At 37.1% G+C, this 26,517-nt stretch overlaps 1 protein-coding gene across 3 annotated transcripts in view; it reads left to right on the forward strand.

Annotated features, from left to right (window-relative positions):
- The first annotated feature begins 10,126 nt into the window (after positions 1 to 10,126).
- The window catches only part of ZCCHC7 (zinc finger CCHC-type containing 7), a 178,085-nt gene continuing 161,694 nt past the window's right edge, over positions 10,127 to 26,517 (forward strand). The window contains exons 1-2 of one of the 3 annotated variants that reach the window (XM_016222876.2): positions 10,127 to 10,175; positions 15,033 to 15,660. In XM_016222876.2, coding sequence (XP_016078362.2) covers positions 15,054 to 15,660 — 607 coding nt within the window. In that variant the 5' untranslated portion in view covers positions 10,127 to 10,175; positions 15,033 to 15,053. Of the gene's footprint in view, positions 10,176 to 10,662; positions 10,830 to 12,880; positions 13,056 to 15,032; positions 15,661 to 26,517 lie in introns of those variants that run through there. The other 2 variants (XM_016222877.2, XM_016222879.2) reach the window with 2 other exon arrangements.

Genomic DNA, 26,517 nt, shown 5'->3' on the forward strand with positions numbered 1-26,517 from the left:
AGATTGCGGTAAAAATACAGATTCCGGAACCCCAGGCCCCAGAGATTGGAGTTTAAGTAGAAATGGGAAATAGTAGAACAGCTTGGCCATTTGTATTACATTAAAGCCCCCCAGCTGATTCTGGTGGGACATTCATAGGCCTAGATAACTCTCTCTAGCGGATACAGAAAGAAACTGAGGTCCAGATTAAGGAAGGTCCAGAATGACTATACAAGGCCACATCCCATTTTACCACAGACTTGCCCCAAGGAGCAAGAAAAGCTGGAATAAGTTGAGTTTGAAATGGGGGAAGCCATGAGGGTCTTGGGAGTGCCTGTCTGTCTGTCTGTCAGGACATACCCTCATGCTCCTCTGAAAAAGAGCCAGATGGAGTAAGACCCACCACGGGGGAGGAGCCAGGAGAGACTCCTTTGCCTCAGAAGGATGAGCAGGTTCCTGCAGAGGAGCACAACCAGCCTTCACGACAATCGACAATCGCTGTTCTCAAAAGTCAGTTAGATGGCAGATGATATGCAAATGGATGAACCCGAAGGCATCAGAAATTAGGCTCTGGAATGTCGGGGAGGAAGGGCCTCAGCATTGCCTGGCCCAATGCCCTACTTGGCGAAGAGACTGAGATCCGGTGTAAAGTGACTTGTCCAGGGTCAGCTGGCGAGCTTGAGGGGAGCCCAGAACTAGAATCCAGGTTCCTGCTTTCGTAAATAGTTCTCTTTCTTGGCCCAGACCAGAGCAACAGTATTTTCCAACATGAGTTTTTAGAATCATGGGTTTTTATGGTAATGAAATCATGAAGAAGATAAATGTAAGAGCTGGAAAAGATCTTGGTAATTTGTCTAGTCCAGTGAGTCCCAAAGCAGGCAGGTCAGTGGGATCATTTGTCCATGTGTCTTCCTTCTTTCATTATACTTTATTTCCTGACTGGAATGGAGATTACCAGTGTTCACTTTTAATTACTCATTAAGTTATACATAGATGCTTTATGCATTTTTCAGTATCTATATTTCATGATAAAAGAAGAAAAACTGAGGGAGTACAAGACAGTTATTGTTCAATTTTGTCCCCAAGAGACAATATAGAATAGGTGCTCTAGTCCAGTTTTAGGAAAAGGAACCTGGGGTTCTGCAAGAATTTTTAGAAAAGGATCCTTGGGGAACATTTTCACTCAGCAACATTGCCTCAAAGTTCCCAATTACCTTTCCTTTCTCCACCCATTAGCCTGCATTCACTCAAGAGCAGCACTGCCCTCACCTCCTGGATCCTCCCCTAGCAAGTCCCCTAACGTGTTTCAGCTTCGGTTTCTTCATATGTAAAACGATGGTACTGCCTGGGGGTGGGGGCAGGGAGTGTGCACATACATAAGGTATCAGGACTCAACTTGCCAGACCTCTGATTGGGTCTGAATCTATACATGAGGGAAAGTAACAGTGTGGAAAATGGAAGTTAGAGGCTTTGTGTTTATAAACCCCCGAGTGAGGGGAGATCATCATTTTCCATTAGGAGACCCAGTTCAGCAACACTTCGGTATTACCTGCCTGGGCTGCCTCACGCGTGCTCTGTGGGGAGTCGGGGTTTAATGAAGTAGGATAAACCGCACACGCATAGTAGTTAGCCTCGGCACAGGCAGGATTAACTTTACACTCCATTTGCAAGAGCAAAGCTCCTCTCCTCGAGTTTGTTATAAAGGGATTTAGAATCACAGAATGATAGAGCTGGAAGGGAACCCCTAAGACATCATCATAATCCTCCCCTCCCATCATTTTATAGAGGGTCAAACAAGTCCAGAGAGTGGAAGGGACGTGCCCAAGGTCACCTACTGAATTAGAGGTGGAGCTGAGGTCAGAACTCAGGTGGGGGGTTCTGAGGTCCGTGTCCTCTCCAGGAATCTGGCACCATCTCCCCTTCTAGAGAGGGGGAGAAATGCCACGGCTTCTCCCTTTCCTCACCCTCCAGTCTCCAGCCAGTGCCTCCCATTGGTCAGTCCCATCAAAACCCAGCTGACATAGAAGCCAGAGACTGAGGGCCTGTGGGGGTCGGCACCCTCCGCCCCTGCAATCCAGAGAGGGGCAGGGTAAGGGCAGGGAATGGATATAAGGGCAAACAGGCCAGGGAGCAGCATGTCACTGCATGTCTTGTCAGAAGCCACATGGAATGAAGCAGCAGCAGTTCCCCAAAGGAGGTGGGTACTGTTTCCAGAAGGGGGAAAGAGTGGACAGTATTTGCCAACTGTCCAAGTATGAAATGGTTGCCCCATGAGGCAGTGCGAGGTCCATCACTGAAGAGGTTCAGAAACTGGACGCTCATCTATCAGGGATCCTATTAAGGGATGCATTGTTGAGTATATGCGAAGACGGATGGAACCGTCTCCAAATCCCTCCGGGTTACCTTGTGTATTTTCTACAAGGTTATTTTTACACGTCATTCCTCCTATAATGTAGGCCATTAATTTCTGTGATTAACACAGAATAACAAACTTGTAAACTGGAACATGCTGAGGAACCTGGCACCAGTAAGTGAGCCACTGACTGTGTTTCCACATCGCACCTGGTCCTTCCTGTTACACCTTCACTCCTGTGCCCGAAGGATGGTGGCCAAAAATGGTCAGAGACGTAAAAGTTTATCAGGAAGCTGGATCATTAAAGTTTTGTCTTCCCTCTTTGAAACTCCCCAAAGGAAAGAAATCACAAGAACAGATCTTGGCATAGAAAGAAAATGAGACAAAAAAATGTAATCATCATACTAGTGAATGGTTTTCAGACTGACATCTGTACATTAAGAATATGTAAAAATACCAATTTCATGCTCTGACAGCTTATTCTGCATCAGGGGTGGGGTAGTGCCTTGGGAATGCCAAATGTCAAAGCATTACATAACATCAGCTATTCATGTGCTCCTTTGATGAGATATCACTGGGAATGGGAATTCCTTAAGGGAGAAATGTCTTAAAAAGAGGGAGGGGAGAGCAGAAGCATAAGGAAAGGGAATAGAGGAAGGAAAACACTGTCAAATAATAAAAGAATGACTGTGCAAATTAAAGTTATATATATGTGACGCATAGATATTTATATACTTATATAAGTTATAAGTTTATGTGTTATGTATATGTAAACTTAGGTTTATATATGTATATAAAACTTATAAAACAATACATACAACCCAGAATCTAAGCTACCACATGTAAGGGTTACTTATCTCCAGTTAGAATATCCATGCTTGGTTTCTTTTCTTTCATATGTGTAGCAGTATTAATTTTTTGCCTGAATTTTTATAACATCAACAGAAATCTAAATGTAAAAATTCATCCATGATCTTATTGCTCCAACAAATCAAAGTTGCTTTTTCTGTTCCATTCTAGGTCTTGTCCAAATGCATCATTTCACACAGTGGCAATCAAAATAGTGTAAGTAAAAACTCCCATACTCTCTAAAATTTTGCCATAGGAATTTCCCATTATCATATGGACTTCAAAATGACCAGCAGAGTCCCTTTGCTCCCCATTTATGTTATTTTCACACTTAAGGTATGCTATTGAAGCTAAGTTGGTATCAATTTAAACTGGATTCATATAAATTTAGGATGTTATCTGTAATACCCATGGAAACCAATAATAAAATCACTAAAATACATACAGAAAAGGAAATAAACAGGGAAACAAAATGGTACACTAGAATAAATGAAAAACAAAAGGCAGTGTTGGAGGAATAAAAAAGATATCAGACATATAGAAAACAAATAGCAAAATGGCAGACATTAAGTCCTGCATTATCAATGATCAGTTTAAATGTAAAGAAATGCACCAATTAAAAGACAGAGATTGGCAGAATGGATTGAAATATAATCCAACTGTATGCTGTTTACAAGAGACACATTTTTGGCCCAAAGGCATAAATGCAGGGATTGGGTCTGTTATACTCATCATTTTCCATGCAAAACACATAGTAAACACTCAAGATTTATTTGAATGGATGAAACAATGAAGGTTAATATCAATCTTTTAAAATCTGTCAGTCTGATGAAATATATGGACATACATATCCAAGAAGCCCAACAAATTACAAGCAAAATAAACTGAGGTATGGTGGATAGGAAGACAGAATCTTCTGCAATTACTAGTCTGACACAAGAAATACACCACGCAATCTATGACTGGTATCAGTCATAGAATGTCAGATCCAGAATAAAGGCAGAGGAAGAAGACATTGACTGTCAGAATAGAGACAGGCCTTTGAAGCCCTGCTTTGCTAATGGCTTCACCAATTTAGTAAAAAATAATATTAGTGGCTGAAACACAAGGCATCACCCCTATAATTTATTGTGTATAACTGTGCTTAAGTCGACATTGTAAACTGTATACCAAACTCAGCTTGGTAGGGTGATCTTGATTATTCCCAATTATTTTTTATTTGTTGTCAGTCTATAGTCCTGAGTGAAGTAATTCATGCAAATGTCATTACAGAGACATGCCTGGCCTGAAAATTGCATGACTCTGGAGTCTGAGACAGGCAGGTGAAGAAAGTTGCCCCCTTACAGAATAAGACCTCAATAAAGTCTGTCCCTGTTTAAGCATGTGTCCCTTCATGCATTAAGAATCTGTGGGACCCAGACATTTAAAATAAAGACATGCCTTTTGGAGTGTGCGTACTTTGTCAACACATTACTGATGACATGCTTCGAGATTTCCTGTATGGAATCTAATGATTCTTAAGTAAATTAGAATCTCAATAGTTTTGCTAGTCAATGTTCATTACATAGTCACTCAGACGTAAGCTTTGAGGAATACACTTCCAACTAGGAATGATAACAAATGAGAAGAGGCTCCTTATTCCTTGGATTTTATTGTAATGAGGATATTATACAGTTTAATTTATAGTACATATATTTTAAATTTCATGATTTTATAAGGAAAAGCAGTCTCTAAGAAAAATTAAAAGCCATCTATATGAATGTCCAAATTTTCAAGAATGATTTCATAGCCTGGATGAAAATTGCGTGCTCTCTTCATCACCTTGCAATTTGAAGGACTGCAAAATCATGAATAATAAAAAAGGATGTTACACTTTTCAAGAAATCCAGATGGGTACCAATGTCATTGGGAATTCCTGAGAACCACCTTGATGGCTGCTTCAGACTAGGAGCCAGAGTTAAACAGTATTACTAGCTGCAAAGTATGGACTTTAAGTGACAACCGTTTCTATAATTATATCTTAAAATTGTACAGATACTGAGCCCGTATTTGTGGCAAATGAAAAGCAACCAAACTTTAAAGGGTAACATTCGTTCATTTCACTTGCCAGCCTCTATTTTTGCTTTAAGACTTTGGTGCCACAGAGAGAATGATGGGTGGCGAACTGGAAGCCAGTGTTAACACTAACTTTTGCTGGGACTTTGCAAACCCCTTCTCCGTTTTGGGTCTCAGTTTTCCCTTCTGCAACGGGAGGGAGTTGTACCAGATGTCCCTTTCAGCCACTATTCTACAGTCACTGGGTGAGGAGAGATTGCCAATGAAACCATTGGGCAGCCAGAACTCAAGTTTTTTCTTGCAGGGCTTGAGGCTGGATATAAAGATTTTAAATCTTCATTTCCAGTGCTAGGTAGCAGGGAAGTGCATACATCTGTGAATCAGGTTGCTTGTCATTTCTCTTCTCCCCCATCTCCCTTTGTCCCCACACCATGCTACATTCTGGACACTCAGAGCCACTGGCTGTTTCTCCACATGTGAGGCTCACACTTGTCAGTTTCCTTTGCTTCTCTTGTTCTTTTCCCAGAAGATTCCCCTGCCTTTTCTAACTGGTGAACTCTTATTCTTTTTACTTTTTCTATTTTGACATAATTTCAGACAGAGAAAAGCTGTAAAATTAGTATAAAGAATTCTCGTAGCCCTTTTACCCAGATTCCCCAAATGTTCACTTTTTAACGGCATTTGTGTCACCCTCTCTCTCCTCTTTTCCCCCAACACGTTTCTTTTCTGAATCCCTTGAGAATGAGTTTCAAATGATGATCTTTTACTCCAAGTACTTCAGTGTGTATAGCCTAAAAAAAGGACATTCTCTTACAGAACTGTAATAGAAATATAAAAATCAGGAAAATAATATCAATACAGCACTAAGTTTATTTGGATTTTGCGAATTGTCCCAATAATATCCTTTATGGAGAAAGAAAATCCTAGATCGTGCATTGTGTTTATTCTGTATCATGTCTGTTTTATTGTTGTCCTTTATTGGGGACAGTTCCTCCGTCTTCCTTTGTGTTTTATGACACTGACATTTTTGAACAGATAGAGTCCTTCAATTTGTGTTTGTCTGATGCTTTCTTCATGATTATATTTGGGTTATGAACTTCTAGTTGGATTATCACGTAAGTTATGTGGTTTTCTTCTCAATGAATCACATCTCACTCTTTTTTTTTTTAAGTGAAAGTCCCTCTTCATCTCCCTCTACTTCCACTCCCCTCCTCAGAGGTTACTGATTGGTATCCAGCCAGTACTTTCTCTATACATTTATATACACACATATCTATACACAGACTCACATATATCCTTTAAAATTATAACAAAAATGAGCACATAATAAATCTATTGCTCTGCAATTTTTCACTTAACTGTATGCCTTGGACTTCGTTCTATATTAGTAGATACAGATTCAAGTCATTCTTTTAAAAGCAGCATAGTTTTAAACATATATATCCTTATTTATTTTATTTCCCATGCATTAATATTTGTTTTCATTTGGCTATCACAAACTATCTTTGTATACACATTTAAGAATATAACTCATATACAATTTTGATACTGTCAAAAAGCTCCCCTAAAAGCCTTTTCCAATTTGTATTCCCATGGTCACCGTGTATGAGGTCATCTGCATTTTTCTGATTATTGGTGATGTTAAACACTTCTCTATCATAGTTCATGGAATTTTGGGTTTCTTCTGGGAATTGCCTGTTGGTGTCCTTTGCCACTAGAATGCTGGATTGCTGGTCTTTTCTTTTTTGGCCTACTCCTCCACAGAAGGGGGTTTCTCCACTTCCCCTAAGCAACCGGTTGCTCCCTTCTCTGTTGTCCCACACTGTGCATACTGCACTCAGGCCTTCATTTGACAGACATTTCATACTGGATCCACTCATTCCACAAGCATTCTCTGTGAGTTCACTATGTGATTGGCCTTGGGCTAGGTGCTGGGTGTAGAGAGAGGAGCAGGTCATCATAGTCTCTCAAGGAGTTTAGTTTTGAAAGGCAGCTTTGGGAAAAGAAAGGAGCATGGGTTTTTGATTCAGACAAGATTGGGGTTTGAATCTGTGTGATTTAGAGCAAGTCACATGACCTCGCCAAGTTGCAATTTCAATACTAGTGAAATGGGTTAACACCTCCCTTACAGATTCACTTTGAGAAGGGGAGAGAAACATCTCTCTCAAGTGGCTAGCAAGGGCCTGTTACATGGTAGCCTTTCAGTGAGTGAATAGTAATCAATAGGCAATTGTTAAGAGGTCAAAATGATTAGTTAGTTCTTAGAGGTTCTAGGCGCTACTAATAAATTGGAATAAAAGGGAGGTAGCTCCTCCTTCTGCAACAGAAGGGTAAGGATGAGTACTACATGCCTCTTGCGTAGACCCTGCCACAGTACATCTCTCATCTTGCCTGCCCTCTGTAGCAAGGCGAGCCCCTTGGTCCTGGCCCCTCAACCCAATTCAGCTGCTCAGTTGATGTAGCACCACCACTGCCCTGGGGAAAGCAGGTGCTTCCTTCCTCAAATAAATGAGCTCTTTAGAACACTCTCTGTAAGAGAGGCTTCAGGACAGTTGTGCATGCTGCCACCCATGATCTCAAGAAGTGTAGCCCAGAGACGACATGAGGTGGAAAGAGAAATACTGTGTGTGGCAGCCTCAAAGGGAGACTCAGAGACCTGCAACGCAGACAGTTCTGGCTCTGCTAGATGACTCTTGGCAAGTCTTCCCTTCTGGGCTTCAGTTTTCCCATCACTGCAACAGGACACTGGATCTTATGATTTCTAAAAGCCATCTAAATGAGAACTCACATGTAAAGGCAGAGTATGTGTCTGTATATACACTACTCTCTTTAGAAATCTTTTTATCCTTGGGACACCTATAGTTCTTTGTACCCACCTTAATGTCAGGGAGCACTACACTGCATTCTAGTTATTGGAGATTATGACATGGTTTCCACAGTGAACTGACAGCTGGTGGATCTACATCTGGTTCTTGGTTTCCTAGAGCCTATGTGGAGTTAGAGTGACTTCATTCTTTTAACACCTTTGAGTGCTCACTGTCTGCCAAGCACTATGTTAGCTGGGGAAAATACAAAGACAAAACGTCCGTTTCTGTCGTCAGGAAGTCCACAATCCATCAGGGAGAAAACGAATATAAACACAATATAGCTGCCTTAATGGAGGTTTGTCTAGGAGGTAGCCTATTCTGTTGGAAGGTTTCCCTGAAGACCCATGGCTTGGGCAGAGTAGGGTGAATAGGAGTATGTTAGATGGTCAGGGAGAATAACTTTACAGGCAGTGGGAATGCCCTCTGTAAAGGCACAGAGGTGGGAGAGCATAGTATGTTCTGGCTACTGCCTAGGATTTAGCATGGTGGTTAACAGGTAGGCAGATTCAGCTCATGAACTGCCCTTTATGCTATCCAAAGGACTCTAGGTTTCATGAAATAACCTAAAGCATTCTTAACATAGGAACATAGTAAACCTTGGTTGAATGCATGAGTAAGTGTGAGGATTGGGCACAGTAATTTGGAGCATTTCTAACCGTGTGACCTTGGGCAACTTAACTTATCGGAATCTATTTCCTTTTTTGTGAACTGGGAATTAAAAAATAACAACCTGGCACTTGATAAAAGCTCAATAAATTATTTTATTAAGATAACATTTGTTCTACACAACACACATTACCTAAACAATCTAGTAATCTCCGTGACCCATTTCTTAGTTGTTTCCTCCTCAGCAAAATGGGTCTTTCAATTTTACCTTTTCATTGTACCCTGTCCTCCTTCCTAGCTCTTACCATAATTTTAATTAAAATATCTAATTATTTTTCCCAGCCAAACTCTTAGATTTACAACCAAATTATCTTTATTTTGTGTTCCCAGCTAGACTCTTAGGTCTATGAGATCAGAGATTTAAAAAAAATTTACCACTATATCTGCAGTTGCCAGCACTGCATGCCTTTCAACAGAGGTTCAATACATGTTGGCCAAAAGAACCAATGTCAAGCGTGTCTTTCAGGACTGTTGCCAAGGGTCTGCGAATTGATCAAGCGCTTCATTATTTACAAAGTTGTACAGATGGGTTTATTATTACGAAATATTAAAATGAAGTGTGATAAGAGGAACCAAAGCCAGAAGCTCCCAACACAATCGTGTAACCTCTGGAGGTTTCTAAAGGGCCAGGATTCACTTCAATCTTTTGCAAGAGTCCAGCTTGTCAAGGTTCACAAAGAGTTAAATCTGCTGCCTGTAAGAAAAATAGAGCCGGAAACGCCCCAGAATGAACTAAGTTCAACTTCAAACTAGAGGTGGAAAGTACCTGCCTAAGGTCACCTAGCGCACAGGAGAATTTAGAAGCCAAGCGCTCTTGAAGAGGCTTCTCCCTCGCTGGGGATCCCTGGAGCAGCGGGCCAAGCTGCCGGCCACTCGGACCCCTGTCCTTACCTGGGCCTTGGCTCAGATCCCGCGCCACCCGGCCAAAGGAGGGTGACTCAAGAGGTGGAGAGAAAAAGAGGCGGAGCCCGTCCTGAAACCTGCCCAGGGGCATCATGGGAGATGTAGTTTTTGTCGCGGGCAAGTAATGGAGCGAGCTACCCCCTGGCTTTGTCAGGTAAGTAGGATCTCTTCCGCGCAGGTCATTCAAAGTGTCCCCTATTATAGATGTACCCCAGCTATCTTTGGAAGAAGCAGTGAAGTGAAAGGGGAAAAGCAAGGAAGACAAACTAAAAGATTATTAGCGGGGAAGGAAAAGGTTAACAGATGTTACGCATGCGTACAGAGGGCCCCCAGGGTGGGCGGGGACGGAAGAGGATTCCCAGGAGCTGTGTTTTCCCCGGAAGTGCCTGCCCTCCTCCTGGGTCGGCGCGGACGCGGTTTTCTTACCTCATTTCTCCTCGCCCCTCCCCGTCCCTCTACGCGTTTTGGTTCCTGGTTGGTGCTTCCTGGTCGCAGCCGCGGCAGTGAGTATGTGTGTGACAGACCCCGCGCCGCCCGTGGCCGGGGGACCCTTTCCCGCCCTCCGCCTCGCCCGCTGGGCTGTGGAACTAGCGCGTGTCCCCTCGCCGGCCTCCGCGTTCCCCGTCCGGCCCCGATTCGTGGCGGGGCGCGCCGTACTTGACCCCTTGGTGCGGCTCTGCCCCACGCGGCTCGGCTCACCAGCTGAGGTGTCTGCTTTACCCTGCCTGGCCAAAGCCTGAGGTCGTGGTTCGAAAAGGGCTTGCGCCCATGGCCTTGGTGGGGATAGCGATTCCGTATGTTTTACCTCCACTGCCCCCAAGATTCTCCTGTTTTGGGGGGGAAGCTGGTCAGTTTAACGCGGAGGTCCCGCCGCACCGTGAGGGGCCCGGCCTGTGAGGACCGAACAGCCCTCAGCCAACTCCGGTCAGAAGCAGCAGCTGCAGCGACAGAAAAATTTCAGGAGATGTGCCCCTTCCCCTTCTCTCCCGTGTAAAACGGGAGATGTGCACTGTGTTCGCTAAGATTCTCTTTATCCCTCACATCTCGTGAACCCGCAGTTAACTTCAGCTTTAAGGAAGAGCTGCTGGTGCGGTGGGAAAACTGCCTGGGAGTCAGCAGACCTGAGGTGTAGCAGCGGCTTTACAGCAGATTAGCTGGTGACTAGAAATCTCATCTTCACGTTGAGTTTATCCTTATTTGAGATTACAGGGTTGGATTAGGAGATCTTTTAGGCTCAAAGAATAAATAAGTAAGCTCAGATCTCGTTTCTCTGTGTAGAAAACAAGAGCGTTCAATTTAGTGACCCAGGTCCCTTACAAAACTCGATTTTGTGTTTTGAATACTTAGGCTATCACATCCAAAGACTTTTAAGTGAGTTGTGTGTATATTTCGACAGCATTATGCTTTTGGGACATTCAGTATTGCTGTTTTCTAGAGAATCTGAAGGTGGGGAAGAAGTGGAAGTGAGGATTGTTGAGATAGCTACAAGGATAAGATACTGCATAGCAAAAGGAAAAAGAGATGAGAAAGATGAAGGAAGTGCTTATGTATTCTGAATAAATTTAGTATAATTTTCTCCCATCAACATCTTGTATTCTTTTTTTTGTTTGTGGCTATTGTTTCACACCTTGGGTTCTCTACTCCAGTTAGATTTGCTTCAAAGTGAAAGTCACATTTGAAGAATGAGTAAACTTTAACACCAAAGTCAACTTAATAGTTTTAAATATCTGTCACTGTCAGGATAGCTCACTAAAAGTAAGTCAGATTTTAAGTTGAAAATTATTAATCACTTTCCAAGGAAAACTGGGTTTAAAATCAAGCTACCAATTTAAATCTTGAGAATTGGATACTTCTGTTATCAAGAAGTATCTAGGCGAAAAGTTGCTTGAAAGGAAATAACAGCAGAAGGTCCAGAATATTAAATTGGTAGACTGTTAGAGCAGAATTATTGGCTTTAAAGATTGTATAGTATAGTAAAATCCAAAAGCTTAAATAAGCCTTCAGTTGTCCAGTTTAAAAATCCAGTGAAGAAATACTGCTCCCACTTTTGAATGTTGAGAGCCTTTGCAGTTATTCTCTATGGCTGTTTAATATTCCTTAAGCCATTTTAATTGTTTAGGTAAGTTTCATTCCCAAACTAATATTTAAGTTTCTTAACATAGCCTAAATCTTTTTTGGTCATGGGATTGCTTTAATCTTTGAGTACCAGCTTGGGAGGCTCCAGGGTGATAAACTGACAAACTCAAATATGCTTTGCCTTTCATTTAAAATGCCTCTTTTACGGGTTTTATACTCCATTGGGAAGTAAAATGAATATTCATGAAGTAAATTTAGGTGTGAGAACCAATTCAAATATAGCTTTGAAGGAAGGTATTTTTTTGTTTTTTTCAATGTTTATTTAAAAAAATCTTAGTGAAGACTTGGCTGAGAGTTAGGGAAATGTGAATTGGTCCTAACTATATTCTTAACTACACCTCCTTATCTCTTTGGACCTCTGTTTCCTTATATGTAAATTGAGGATATTGTGTGAAATAATCTCAAAGTTCTTTATCAGATTTAAAATTTGTGGTCCTTTTAGGGAATTTATGTTATCTAGTTAAGTATGCTTGAGAATTGATAAAATTCTCAATTTATCAATGTATCAATTGATACATTGATAAAAAAGCTGAGAAAGCCTTCTGAATCAAGATATATTTCATATTCATCATCTTAATATACACTTAAAAAAAGTAAATTAAATGCATTTGAATCTAGTTACAGTAGTAACATAAAACAAAATAGCCTCAGGCAAACCTTAACCCTGGCATACATGAGCTACATAAATAGAAGAGCAAGTTATGCTGAGCACAATTTTCAAGTACAGAAGATACAAAATCCTCTTAAAGGCCATAGGGGCTAAATTGTTAAATTCATTTTTCTACATTTCAGGGAATGAGATAAACCCTTAGACCCAAGGAAGTCAGTTTTTATTATATTTCTGTAGTTTATTTTTGGCATACACTCACAGGTGTGCCTATGGCTCTATTCTTAATCCCTTTCCTTTGGGATGGCTCCAAGAGTAGCACAAATTTGTAACTCTGTAATTTAGCTCTTTAATTTTTTCTGTGCTGCACCGGAATTATGTTTTATCTTAAGTCCACACTGGATCCTCAGGATGGATCCAGTGAGGATTTTGAAGGAAGCATAATTCCTTTGACTTCTTTTAGAATTAATTTACCTATTAAATAAAAAGGAAAGGATTCATCTTTTATTTGAATTCCTCTGAGGCTAATATTTCAATATAAACTGATAAATGCTATGAGCATTATTATTCAGACAGCCACATTCAACTTGTATGACTACAACAGCATAGCAGCCTGAAGGACAGTGCAAGAAGGGAACAGGTAAAAAATATATATACCTTTTAGAAGAAAAAAGGCATTTCAAGTTTGTCCCCCCCCATATTTATATAATTGACAAATAACATTGTGTAAGTTTAAGGTGTACAACGTGATTTGATATACGTATATATGATTACCACATTAACATTAGTTAACACATCTATCATCTTACATATTTCCTTTTATTTTTTTTCAGTAAGAACATTTAAGATCTACTCTTTTAGCAGATTTCAAGTTTATAATACAGTATTGTTAACTCAGAACTTAATCATCTTTTTAAAAATCTAGTTTTATTGACGTGTAATTGACATACAACATTGTGTAAGTTTAAGATTCCCAATAAAAGTTGCTTTTTTTCTGTAAAAAATTTCCATTAATTCCATTATTGGCACTTATTTATTTGACTCTTGAAGTTAGCTGGTTTTATCACCAAAACTACCATCAGACCACCCTGACATTTTGGGCAGATAATTGGTAAACTAAGAAAATGGCTAGTCTTTCTAAATTATATCTGTATAAGTAAAAGGGGAGTAGAAAGAATAAACTGTCGTCATTGTTATTGTTCTCTAGGTTGTCCCTGGTTTTTGAACAAACACTTCTTTTTCCAGAGCTCTCATTTTGATCAATATTCCATCAGTACCTAATTGAAACATCTACCATATAGATTTTTGGTTGACGATATGAGAATAGTTGGAATAGTTGGTGACAACTGCAAAATCTATCCTATCATAATTTCCTTATTTTAGGCACATATTAGGTTTATTAGGGCTGAAGAACAAATGCCTGATGATTTATTCATTTATTTATTCTTTATTAATGCAACAGACATTTCTAGAGGTCCTGCTAAATAGCAGTTACTCTGCTGGGTTTTGGGGATCCATTGTTTAACGAAATGCATATAGTTCTGCCCTCCTGGGGTATGTGATCTGTGCTTGTGGGAGATTTACTTTAAATTAGTAATTAGAAATGTGGTGAGTGTTTTGAAAGTGCTATGGAAGCCTATGAAGAGGACACTTCATTTACTCTGGTGGGTCAAGTGAAGCTTCCCTGAGAAAGTGATGTTTAAGATGAGTTGAAGGATGACAGGATTTAATATGGTCACAGTTAGAAAGCAAGAGTTTTGCCTCCATTTTAGGTCCTTAGGAAGTTTATGTTTTATACATATCTTTATAGCTGGCACAGAAGTAAACCAGGGTTATCAGATACTTTTATGTTTTTTTGTTTTGTTTTGTTTTTTGTTGATTAGAAAGCCATGAGATTATTTTTTTAAGTTGAGAACAAAAATCTACACAAAAACAGTAAATATAATTGTTACCCATTGTAGATGTTGGTGATAGCTGAAGTAATATACCTATGAAAATGTATACCTGAAAAGGTGAGATCCAGAAACAAAGAGAAGATGAAGAATGGATGGAATAGTGAGAATTACCTAAAATATATTTGTGATTTTTAACATTTTGAAGAAAAAGTATTTGGTGTCTGAGGCAGTCTATCACAATCTTTTTTTTCCTTTCCAACATACCTGCAAAATACGACATTTCCTTTAATAACTACAACTCAATTTGTTGATAGTAATTTTCATTTGGGAGAGGTGGGAATTATTAGAGTAGGTCATAATTGGATTTAGAAATCCTTGGAAAAAAGGTGCTGTAAGAGAAAATGGTATTTTTTAATCCTCCCCCAAAGATATATTTGTATTGATTTTTAGAGAGAGAGGAAGGGGTTAGGGAGAGAGAGCGAGAGAGTTAGAGATAGAGAGAGAAAAAAACATTGGTTGCCTCCTATACTTGCCCTGACTGGGGATTGAACCCACAATCTTTACGGGACAATGCTCCAACCAACCAAGCCACCCAGCCAGGGCAAGAAAAAGGTATTTTAATATGTTAGTGAGAAATGTGATGGCTTTTGTATAAAAGTTAGCACTAAGCAGGCATGATCTGAGCTTTTAAAATACATTCTTTGTATGACTTTCTCTTACAGCATCACGGTTACAGACTTTCCATGATGTTTGGTGGTTATGAGACTATAGAAGCGTATGAAGATGACCTTTATCGTGAAGAGTCATCTAGTGAACTGAGTGTCGATAGTGAGGTGGAATTTCAGCTCTACAGCCAAGTTCATTATTCCCAAGATCTTGATAATGTCATCAGGGAGGAAGAACATGAAGACAAGAACTCTGGGGATTCTGAATCATCTAGTAGTAAGCCAAATCAGAAGAACTTAATTATCCTTTCAGATAGTGAGGTCATCCAGCTGTCAGATGGGTCAGAGGTCATCACTTTGTCTGATGAAGACAGTATTTATAAATGTAAAAGAAAGAATTTTAGAGTCCAAGCAAAAGGAAAGACCCGAGGTTCTCCTGCTTCTCTTCATTCTAATGAGTTGGATAATAAGAAGTGCAAGAGGGATATTGAGAAGCCTAAACCTGAAGAGAGATCGGGTACAGTCCGAGAGGTTATGATTATAGAGGTCAGTTCAAGTGAAGAAGAGAGCACCATTTCAGAAAGTGACAACGTGGAAAGCTGGATGCTGCTGGGATGTGGAGTTGAGGATAAAGATGATGATATCCTTCTCAATCTTGTGGGCTGTGATAACTCTGTTAATGAAGGTTAGTATCATATTGGCCATTTTGAAAAATAGTATCATCTTTAGAAGACTGCTTTCCTAGACACAATGGGTCTGCTCCATTTAATTCCTCACCTTTTGGTCTTGTTTTTTGCCTTGTTTCTTATGAGACTCATTTACCAGTGGCTACTCTAATGGTGGTTTGAGCATCAGAAAGAGTATGTCAGAATATCAAAGACAATGTGCTTCTGCTGTAAGCAATTTCACAGCTGCTTCTTCCTGTTTGGCTAGAGCCAGTTCTGGACCTGAAATCTTAGTTTCCCTCTCTCTCTGCTTGGTACCACAGGTGAGTACTCCATCCACCTGTGACATTGGTCCTGTGTTCTCATTCAGCCAACTCTGTTGGGACTGCTGCTTCCTAAGTGATTTGCTTACCTAGGAGTTATCTGGGTAGCAAGCATGGGGAATTTCTGGTACTCAGAGGATATGGAATTAGTATTAAGATTTTAGGAACTTCATAATCAGTAAGGTGGGAAACTGGAAAGCTCTAAGTCTACAGTAGGCTGTAGGAGAGAATGTGAATTCTGAAAGCCACATCATTGAGGATTGACATTTCGGTGTTAGCTTTGTCTCCTCTGTCACATGTGGTCGTCTAATATTGATACTTATCCTTTTGAAAAGTCCCTTTCATTTCTCGCCTTTATAGCTTCTGCGTAGTCTCTTATAATAGTTTCCTAAATGATTTTTCTTTTTAATATATCTTCTCTGCACACTGTTGTTAAACTAGTGGTCCTGAAATGCCCTTTTACTCATAGTACTTTACTACTGCTCCAAAACCTTTCATGGTACCTACTTGCCCTCAGAGGAATGATGATATTGAATGTCAATCATGCTTTGGAGCTCCAGAGATTGACAAACTTTTTATAAGGAGCCAGATAGGAAATATTTTAGGTTTCCAGGCCACAGAATCTCCTAGCTACTTAACTTTGCCCTTATTGTGGGCACAAAACCTAAGAAATGGGATGGTGGTTTCTGTCTTTATTTCTTCTTTTTTTTTTTGTTTTTTAGAGAGAGAGAGAGAAATGATGTGAAAGAGAAACATCAATTGGTTGGTTGCCTCCCACTCGCACCTGCCTGGGGATTGAACCTGAAACCTGGGTATGTGCCCTGACCCGGAATCCAACCTCCCACCTTTTGGTGTACAGGCAGATGCTCTAACCAACTGAGCCACACTGGTCAGGGCTGAGATGATTATTTCTACAAAATCTTATTTATAAAAACAGGTGGCTGCCTCAGGCTGTATTAGACCAACTGAGAATTTAACAGCAAAATGAAGAAAAGAAAAAGAATAGTATATAGAAGTAGTACTATTAATAGCAAAGAAGTAGAATAGAACATAGAGCAAAATCAAGGAAAGTTTTGTCACAATAAGGAAGATCTGATAATGTTTTTAGGTAGAAGGAAAAAACTTTTGAAGGAGATATTAAATCTGTTTGGTAGACTAGTAAGGGAGGAGCCAAGTAAAAGATGGGGTCAGGTATATATGTCTGAGTTAGTCTTAAAACGGAAGGCACACACCATTAATCATTAAATTATCAAATTTGTAGAGTAGAGAGCAGCATTGTTTTAGGGATATTTGTATTTAGTTTTATTGAGGTGTAATTAACATAAAATTAACTATTTTAAGGTGTTCAATTCAGTAGTATTTTGTTCATTCATAATATTTTAGAACCATTACATCTGTGTAGTTCCAAAACATTTTCATCACACCCAAAGGAAACCCTGCACCCATTGAAGTCACTTTCATTCCTTCCTCCTCAAACCCTGGCAACTGTTAATCTGTTTTCTGTTTCTATGGATTTACCTATTTTAGATATTTCATGTAAATAGAATCATACAGTATGTGCCCTTTTCTGCCTGGCTTTCACTTAGCATAATGTTTTGCAGATTTGTGCATGTTATATCCTGCATCAGTACTTCATTCCTTTTTAAGGCTGAATAATATTCCATTATTTGAATATACCACATTTTGTTTATCCATTCATTTGTTGATGGACATATGAGTGATTTCTATCTTTTGGCTATTGTGAACAGTGCTGCTGTGAACATTCATCCATATATAAGTATTTCTTTGAATACCTCTTTGGATATTCTTTTGGTTATATACCTATGAATGGAATTACTGGTATTTCTGTGTTTCACTTTTTGAGGAATTGCCAAACTGGTTTTCACAATGGCGTCACCATTATGCATTTCTACCAGTAATGTAAAAGGATTCCATTTAACTGCATTTTTTTTTATGATGACTTGTTGTGTTGCACATTTCTATATGATTTGCATATTTCTATTTGATAGGCTCTTTGTTATTTTTTATTTTTTTCTCCTAGTAGTCTGGTTTTTATAGCTGTTGCTTATGCTGGCTTATGTTTTTCTAGAATAGCTTTTTTGCATAAATTTTGCTTATATTTTTCATTCATTAATAGTTTTTAAAGAAACTAATTCATCCTTATAGTATGTATTCTTAAAAGTTTAGTGTATGTATTAGTAAAAATGTTTGATACAAGATCTGAGTAATACCAAGTAATTCTTGATTCCAGACATTCATTGTATGCTTCTGTTATCCATAGTGAAATGTATCCCTACTCTTTGCTTCAAGGATTTGTTTTTTTGTTTCAGCCAAATTGAAACAAATTCTGCAGTTCTGCAAATTAACTTGCTTGACTCTTGTAAACTCTTACAGATATTCAGACATATATCCCTATTTTATTTCCTTGATCTGCTAATGCCATAATCCTATTCTTTCCAGGTAATAAGCAGTATATTCAGTATTGATGCCTATTTGAGTGTGTTGTTATTCTCTAGTCATTATTATCTTGTTCATAAATAGATCTGGGGATAGATTTGGTTCAGTTTATATAATAGTCTTTGGAGAAAAGATTTTTTAATGTTGGTGGAAGTTTGTGGAAATTCTGGCATACTTTTGAAATGATGATTGTTAAACAGCAGCAACAGCTAATTTGTGTATTGCTCTCCCTCCCTCAACCCCTCCCCCCAAACTATGGCATATTAAAAATATCAATAGAATATAAGAGAAGAGATTATAAACTCCTTGAGGGTAGGTCTTTTCCATACTCAGAAGCCTCCTTATTATATTTAGAGTAATTCCCTGAAATACATATTACTTTGTTTTTCATTAATTGCTAAATAAACAAATACTTATTGAGCATCTACTCTATGTAGACTACATAGAGGGAATTTAAAGTGGTAAAAAGCAGTTTTAGCCTTAAGTTGCTTGTGTTTCACTGAAGAGACAAATATAATAAGAAGCTAAGTAATTTATGGAAGTCTCTTCTTAACCGTGGGAGTTAAGTCTCTCAAAATCCTGGTGATAGATGTGGTTGAAAACTTAATTCTTTACAAAAAATAAGATCAGTGAATTTGAGGTAGTACATAAACTTACAAAGGCCTGTGTAAGTACATACAGATTTCCCATTTACTATTATTAAATTTGTAGTAATGTGTACAGCACCACTCTTACCCTGTGGACAATTCAGGCTCTCTCCTATTATTTCAGTTCCAGTGAGATGCTTATATTTGTTTTATTTTAATACACAATTAGAGGCAATATACAATCAGGCAGATAATACATAATGGAAGGCCCCCCCCCTTCTGTTCTTCCTCCAGTTTCAATACTTTTCTGATTTTCTGATTTTGAATTTGTTGATTAGCTTCCTGAGGTTCCATTGAGGCCTTGGGGATGTAATGTTTATATAATGTGTTCAGCCTAGCCTTCCTCAGCATATACAGTTTTATGATGAGGGCTTTGCTTATAATAAATTCATGCCAAAACATAGGCCTTCAGTGCCTATTACATCTGGCTCTCAGTTTTCTCTACTGAGGGATGTAGGAGCTTATTTCTAAGATCAAGGCTTCATTCCTACATTTCTGTACTATTTTCTAAGGCTTCTTTATATAAGCGATGCCTGCTCTATCATTTGTTTTCTTTTAAAAATTCTCACCCTTTATTTTCTTTCTTTTATTATCCCCAGTAGGATTGACTCGCAGTTCTCATGTATTAGACAGATCACCTGGCTGAAGAAAAAAATGCACCAGAGGAAATCAGCATGGTTTTTTTAATTTGTGAGAGTGATCTCAAGTTTGGGAAGGACTATTGTATAAGACAGCCAAATGATGGGAAGAGACAATAAATACTGTAAGAATTATAAAAGAATAATCAGCAACTTATTTTCCTGCATAGGGAAGGGCTGTTATTAGCTCTGGAATTAATTGCTAACTCTGTTAATTTTTTATTATGGAAGTTTTAAAGTATATAAGAATAGAATGTTATAATGGACTCAGTATCATAAACCAGCTTCAACAAATTATCCACTTATAACCAATCTTTTCTTATCTTTAACTCCATGCCCCTGTATTATTTTGAAACAAATCACAAACATCATTTCATTCATATACAGGGTGGGGCAAAAGTAGGTTTACAGTGTAATTATGAGAAAGAGTTTATTCTTGTATTATTATTAATTATTGTATTATTTTCCATATGAACAACTATAAACCTTTTGCCCCACCTTGTGTATACATATACATACATTATTGCATTTTAATATGTATTTCTGAAAGGTAAAGATTATTCTTAAACAATCATATTATCACACCTAAACGATATACGCGTAAGAGTTTTGGATACAATTTCAGAGGATGAAAACTTTATTTAGAGGCAATTGCTGAATCCCTGGCATTTATTAGGCATTCAACCAAGACTTGATAATTAAAATTTGGGTAGAGTGGTTTACCTATTTGAATTTCAGTTTTTTAAATATGTCATATTTTATTTGGCCTGGATCTTTACATATGCTGTTTTTTTCTGCCTGGGTCAGTTTCTACCTTGTTTGGCTGATCTTACCTTGTCTCAGTTTAAAGTATACTTCTGAGTGAGGTAACAGTCATAGGTACTAAATTAGTGGTAGTTTATTAGGTTTGTTACAGCTCCACAGTTGACTAGCTGTAACTTTGGGTAACTTAATTTCTATATTGATAAAATAATAAATTTTATTTAATTAAGGTTATAAAGCTAAAATGAGACAAACGGATAGACTAAATTGAGGTAATAGGGAAATATCTTGACAAAACTCTTATAACTAAGATCGGGTCACGCTTACAAAGACAAGCATAGGCATATAGCCTCCACTTGTTTTTTTTGGTTAGAAGTTCCCAAGTTTTGCCTTGGCAGGTGTGGCTCAGTGGTTAGAGAGAGAGAGAGAGAGAGAGAGAGAGAGAGAGAGAGAGAGAGAGAGTGTGTGTGTGTGTGTGTGTGTGTGTGTGTGTGTCCCTTGCACCAAGGTGCTGCGGGTTCGATCCTAGTCAAGGGCACGTACCTGAGTTTCAGGTTTCATCCCCGTTTCTCATCCGTGGGAGACAGACCTGGGCAACCAATCGATGTGAAATATGTGAGATCAATGTTTCTCTCTCTCTCCCTCTCCCTCCCACTCTCTAAAAATCAGCAATCACTGGAAAAAATATCCTAGGGTGAGGATTAACAAACAAACAAAGTTCTCAAGTTTTTTTGTGAACTCAAGTTGCTTTTGAACAACATGTCTCTAGTATGACACTTTCATAACTAAATTTTCTTTGATTTGGTGACATTTTATGATCTAATAAAAACTAAATCTGAAGTCTTAAAAAATTAGTCCGAGACTTACTTATTGGATGCTTCCAGTGTACAAGCCACCATACCATTAAGATGTTGGGATTCAAGAATTGCTGTATAGGTCCTGCCTTTAGAAAACTTAAAATGCGAGACAATGTGGAAACTTCACTGTAATACCAGAGTTAAATATATTAATACAAATATAAGAGATGCCCCAGCACAATACATAATCATTTTCAGATGAATGTAATAGACTTTTAAAAAAAGTTACTGTGGGTAGGCAAAGTATAAGACTGAATTGAAAAGTAGCCCTTTGAACTCAGTCTTAAAGAATGGCTAAGATTTAAAGTTTAGGTTAAATGCAGAGAAAGAATAGAAGCTGAAAACCCTAATAGAAATTTAAGACTTTATGGTACCGTTAATGTTTAATTAATGGTTTAATATGTGGTTAATATGATTAAACATTTTAATAGTATGTTTTTTTAGACAACCACCTCAGCCTAAATGTAAATGAGAAAGAGCATTTATGTTTTGTATATGTTCAGAATGCTGACCAAGGTTTCTTGGTCATTATTTTGTTTCAATGTTTTCTACCTGTTCCTTGCTTTATATCTCCTTTTCTTTTTTAAAAAATTGGATAATTTATGTAATTTGTGGCAGATAGAAGAATTCTCTCAGAGGAACCAGGTGCTGTAAATTAGTCAAAAGACAGCTTTTTAAAGTGTGTACTTTATGCAGGGCTGTTCCAATTAGAGCATGTCTTAAATTATAACTGTGACATAGCTTGTATTCTTCCTTACCATCTTTAACATATTAATTTTAATTAATTAAATTTTGCTTTTAATACTCCTTACATCTTTTAAGGTAATATTCCCCTCCTTTCCTTTTTGCATTTGTCAGATAACTAGTCAGCTTAATTTCAGTAAATGCAGTTTCTTGAGAGATTTCATGGCCTGATAGGTCATAAGAGTGGGTTGCTGTTTGACATTCTTCTCGTTGATGTATAGTTTAATTTCTGCCTTATAATTGAAAATAGCCATATGCTAGAGTTCCAGTGACCAAGAGCATCAAGGAGCTTCCTCCCTGATGTTTTTAGCTTTTGTAAGCCTGTATTACACAATTCCTAAAGCTGCTTTTAAACTGTGTCTCTAGTTGTAGCATGTCACCTTACACTTAACTGTTGTAAGGGCATCTTTCTATTTAATTTCTAATTAGCATAATGACTTGAGCTGTTTTATTCACTGTTCCATGGTGAAGTTGTCATAGGGAAAGAAGAAATAAAAATGTTCAATTTCAACTTTACTTGTGAATGGAGTAAAGTTTGAAAGCCTTTCATGGCCATTGTTCAGCAGACTGAAAATCTCATTAGAAATCCCAGAAATGCTAAGGCAGTTTTGGGTTGGATTTCAATAACATTTTTGAATGTTGATATTGTATGCTGCTAATTTTTGTGATTTCACTATTGATCAACAAGCTAGGTATACATTCTTGCAAAGTCAATGTATGGCTTTTAGTCTAAATTCATTTGCAGTAGCTTTTCAACAGTGATAAGTACCTAGGGAGGGGATTAAATTTTACCTTTTTTTGACATGTCTTTTAGAAACTGATTTGATTTCCATATAAGATATACTAAATTTACTGAAAACTGCTTAATAAAAATACTATAATATATATTTATTGAGCTAATGACTTTATTTAGTTGCCATTATAAATTACTCATCTACAGGTTTACTTTTTTTTAATGGAGAAGCTTAAAATTAGGTGTGTTCATTTTCATTCTTATCTCCTTGTCATAGGAACTTTTATACTGATCTCTGGGTAAAGAGTGTTTAAATGTAATTTTCTTATAGTTGTTTGCTCTAAAGGTAGTGAATGTATTTCATGTAGTGATCACTTGTTTAAGAAGATAAGTATAATTTATAGATAGTATATTTTTATGGTCAGAAGGTAAATTTGATGGGAACTACATATGATTAGACTAAAACATTTTTCACAAGAAATACAAAATAGAGAACATTTGTTCTTTTTTTCTTGTAATAGTAAAGGCTATTCAGATAGTTCATGTCTTTAAGTAGGAGGTCCTGTTTTTAAGACTTTGCTAAATTTATATTTAATTTCCAAGTGATTTACTGATCTCTTGCTAACACTCCCCTGGCTGTTAACACTTAATAAATGGAAGTTATTAAACCAAAAGTTTTAATCTTTCAATCACTGTTTGTCTTTGTTTTGTTATAAATTAAAGTTATTGTCATGGTTAAATTTTTGGCATTTTGAGTATTTGCCAGATCGTTGTTGATTCTGCTTATAATAAATACATATTTTAATTGAGCATCCACCATGTATATAGTCATATTTTCTTTTTAAATTACACAGTTATACTTAAGAATATCTAAAAGAATAGATTTGACTTTTTTTTTAGTCTTTGAATCTTGATCTGATGGCATGAGATTTCAGATGTAATACTGGGGGTAAAAATTATTTTTGTAATATAGATTTGGATTCAAATGTAAATGAAATGTAATAACATATTATTTAAAAGTGGATCTTGTCTGCTAAATGTATAACTTTATTTCTATGACATTTTTACCTTAGAATTTCAGCTTTTGTCATTGTTTTGAAAATTGTCAGTGGTGGACTTGAGAGCATCTGCTCTTACTTTTGCAGATTCATTTTAAGGGAAGACAGCACAGTTCTAAAATGGTAAAATAATTTGTACTCCCTCCCCTGCTTTTGCCCAAATATATAGTTATTTTATAATTACCTCAATATGAAAGTTTGGCTGTTTAGAGCTACTTATTGAGAGGAAGTGTTTTTATTGGCACTACCCTTGAAGTGCATAGGTCACATTTGATTTTGCTTTGTGATGAATAGCGCCTGTAACAGAATTATCTACTCTAGGCAGGGAAAGCCCAATTTCTAGAAAATTTTTTAATACTATTTTTTTGTAGTTAATGAGAAATTTTAAAGATATAGGGAATAGACTATTTATATTAGCTGAAAAATGAGATTATTAAATCATTGAAAATTATACTTTGAAAAGTCGGGTGAGAGGAATTCAGGATATAGTGAGGAAAATGGCATATAAATTTAACTAAAGAAAAGAGGTTTTATTTAAAGAAAAGGTATGCAATTATATTAATCCTGTAATTACTCCTTATATTGCTCTAATCATTTTTTAGTGTGAAATGATCTGATTTAAACAAAAGTGAACTTTTGTCAGCGGTTTTACTTAGAAACAGTATTACTTCCACTTTTAAGGAAGATTTTAATTGCCAGTAAAATTTTATTGTTGTTCTAAGTACTTGAAAATTACCCCAATCCCATGTAATTAGTATTTTGCTTTTCATTCAGTACCCTGTGTCTACTTCATCTATTTTGGTTTGCTTTAAAAGTGACATAAATTTTGTGGGAGAGTAAATATAACAAATATTGCTGTAAATATGTTCTTACTTTAATATAGTATGATTGATTTTTATGTACATGAAATATTTTCCTAAAAAGGTTAATAATATTCAAGATGTTTTTGGATAGGTGAGTTACTGGTAAAAATTCATCAGGTCCTAAGTTGTGGAATATTTGTGTTGGTTTTTAACACCATGACTGTTTCAGTTGTATAAGTCCCTTTATTCTTCTGTTTGAGATGTTCTGGTTTTGGAAATTTCCTTTATTATCAGGTTTAACACATGAAATATAATGGTTGTACCACTGATTATCTAATTTTTAAGCCATTTTGATTAGTTAAACTAACTTGGGTATATAGTTCTTTATGGGATAGTCAAAGAGGAGCTGTGTGATCTTGCCACCACTTAGGTTAACAACAGGAGCAAGGGTCTTAATCTCTGACTTTTCTTTCTTTTGTTAAAATTTTTAATGGCTTTAACATCATTTAAATATGGAAGGAGATAGAGTTGTGAAGCAAATTTCTGATTTGCTAATTCTCAGTATTAAGCAGTGGGAATCCTTTCCCTTCCTTTAGATACATCACATACATATGCATATTTTGATTTAAGGGGAAATACTTAATCTTTATGGTACATTGTAGATAGTTATTCTTTTTTAAAATTAATAGTACTAATAAAGTTTGTTTGGAAATCTCAAAAGATCTTTAGTAGTATACCTGCAACCTCAGCAGTCCCTTTTTATCTATACAGATTTCCCTGCCTATTGTGGCCGTTTGCTCTAATTTAAATTTCCCATGGCTTTGGGTTGCAGACTTGGTTTTCTGCAAGAGTGCCCATGCTTACATGGTCATATATTCTGGGCGACTTTTCCACTTTTTCTTTTTTGTTATTTTGTTGATTGCTAAAGGGAAAGAGGATCTTTTTTCTTTTTTTTTTTTACTTGATTCTTTGTTTTGATCTTTCTTCCTTAGCCCATCTATTTGTGTGTTGTGTTGTTTTGTTTTGCAGATTGGGAAGAATTATTGTGTAGCTTTAGATCCATGGGGACTAGCAGGGAAAAACTAAACTAATTTTGTTCTTGGTTTTGTTTACTTAATAACTAGCAATTTTTGAGCCATTGAGAAGCTCAAAAGATATGTTAGCTTTATGCATGAAATTGATAGAAAAGTATCAATTCCAAAATTTTCTGTTCATGGTTGCTCTACTGGTGGAATAAAAATGTTATGTTATAGTTGAATTAAGTAAATACTACTAGAAATACTAATTAGCAGTAATACTGTTATAAATTTTTTAATTTATTATTGTATATTCAAAAGATATTCATGGGAAATCAGTTTAATCTGATATGTGATATCTCTTACATTCATTATTTCTTGTCATGGTGTATGTATATTCAAATAGACATATGAATATACATTTGATTGGATATGTACATTTTTAACTTGACCAGATCTTTAAAATTTGCTTATTTCTGCAAAACATGCTTACTTTTCAAATGTGAAGAATTTTGTTTTATGAAACAACTTTGTGCTGCTAAATGTTAAGTCTTTGGAGAAGTGATATGGCAATCTAAATGTTGAGTAATTTGTTACTGTTGTAAGGGAATAGTAGAGGCCTCTAATTCTACTTCAGAATATTTTTTCATTAATATGTGAAGACTTTAAAATATCAAATTAGTGTGATCAAAGCTACTTCTATTTTACATTTGTTTTGTGAGGATGCCATCATACAGTAGCATTATTTAACTGAACTTTCTATTCATTAAATTAATATAAAATAATAAGAGGTATATTTTAGCATTTAAAAAATTGTAATAATTTCCAAATATACCATG

The sequence above is a fragment of the Miniopterus natalensis genome, chromosome 12 (assembly GCF_054644295.1).
Source record: "Miniopterus natalensis isolate mMinNat1 chromosome 12, mMinNat1.hap1, whole genome shotgun sequence".
NCBI lineage: Eukaryota > Metazoa > Chordata > Mammalia > Chiroptera > Miniopteridae > Miniopterus > Miniopterus natalensis.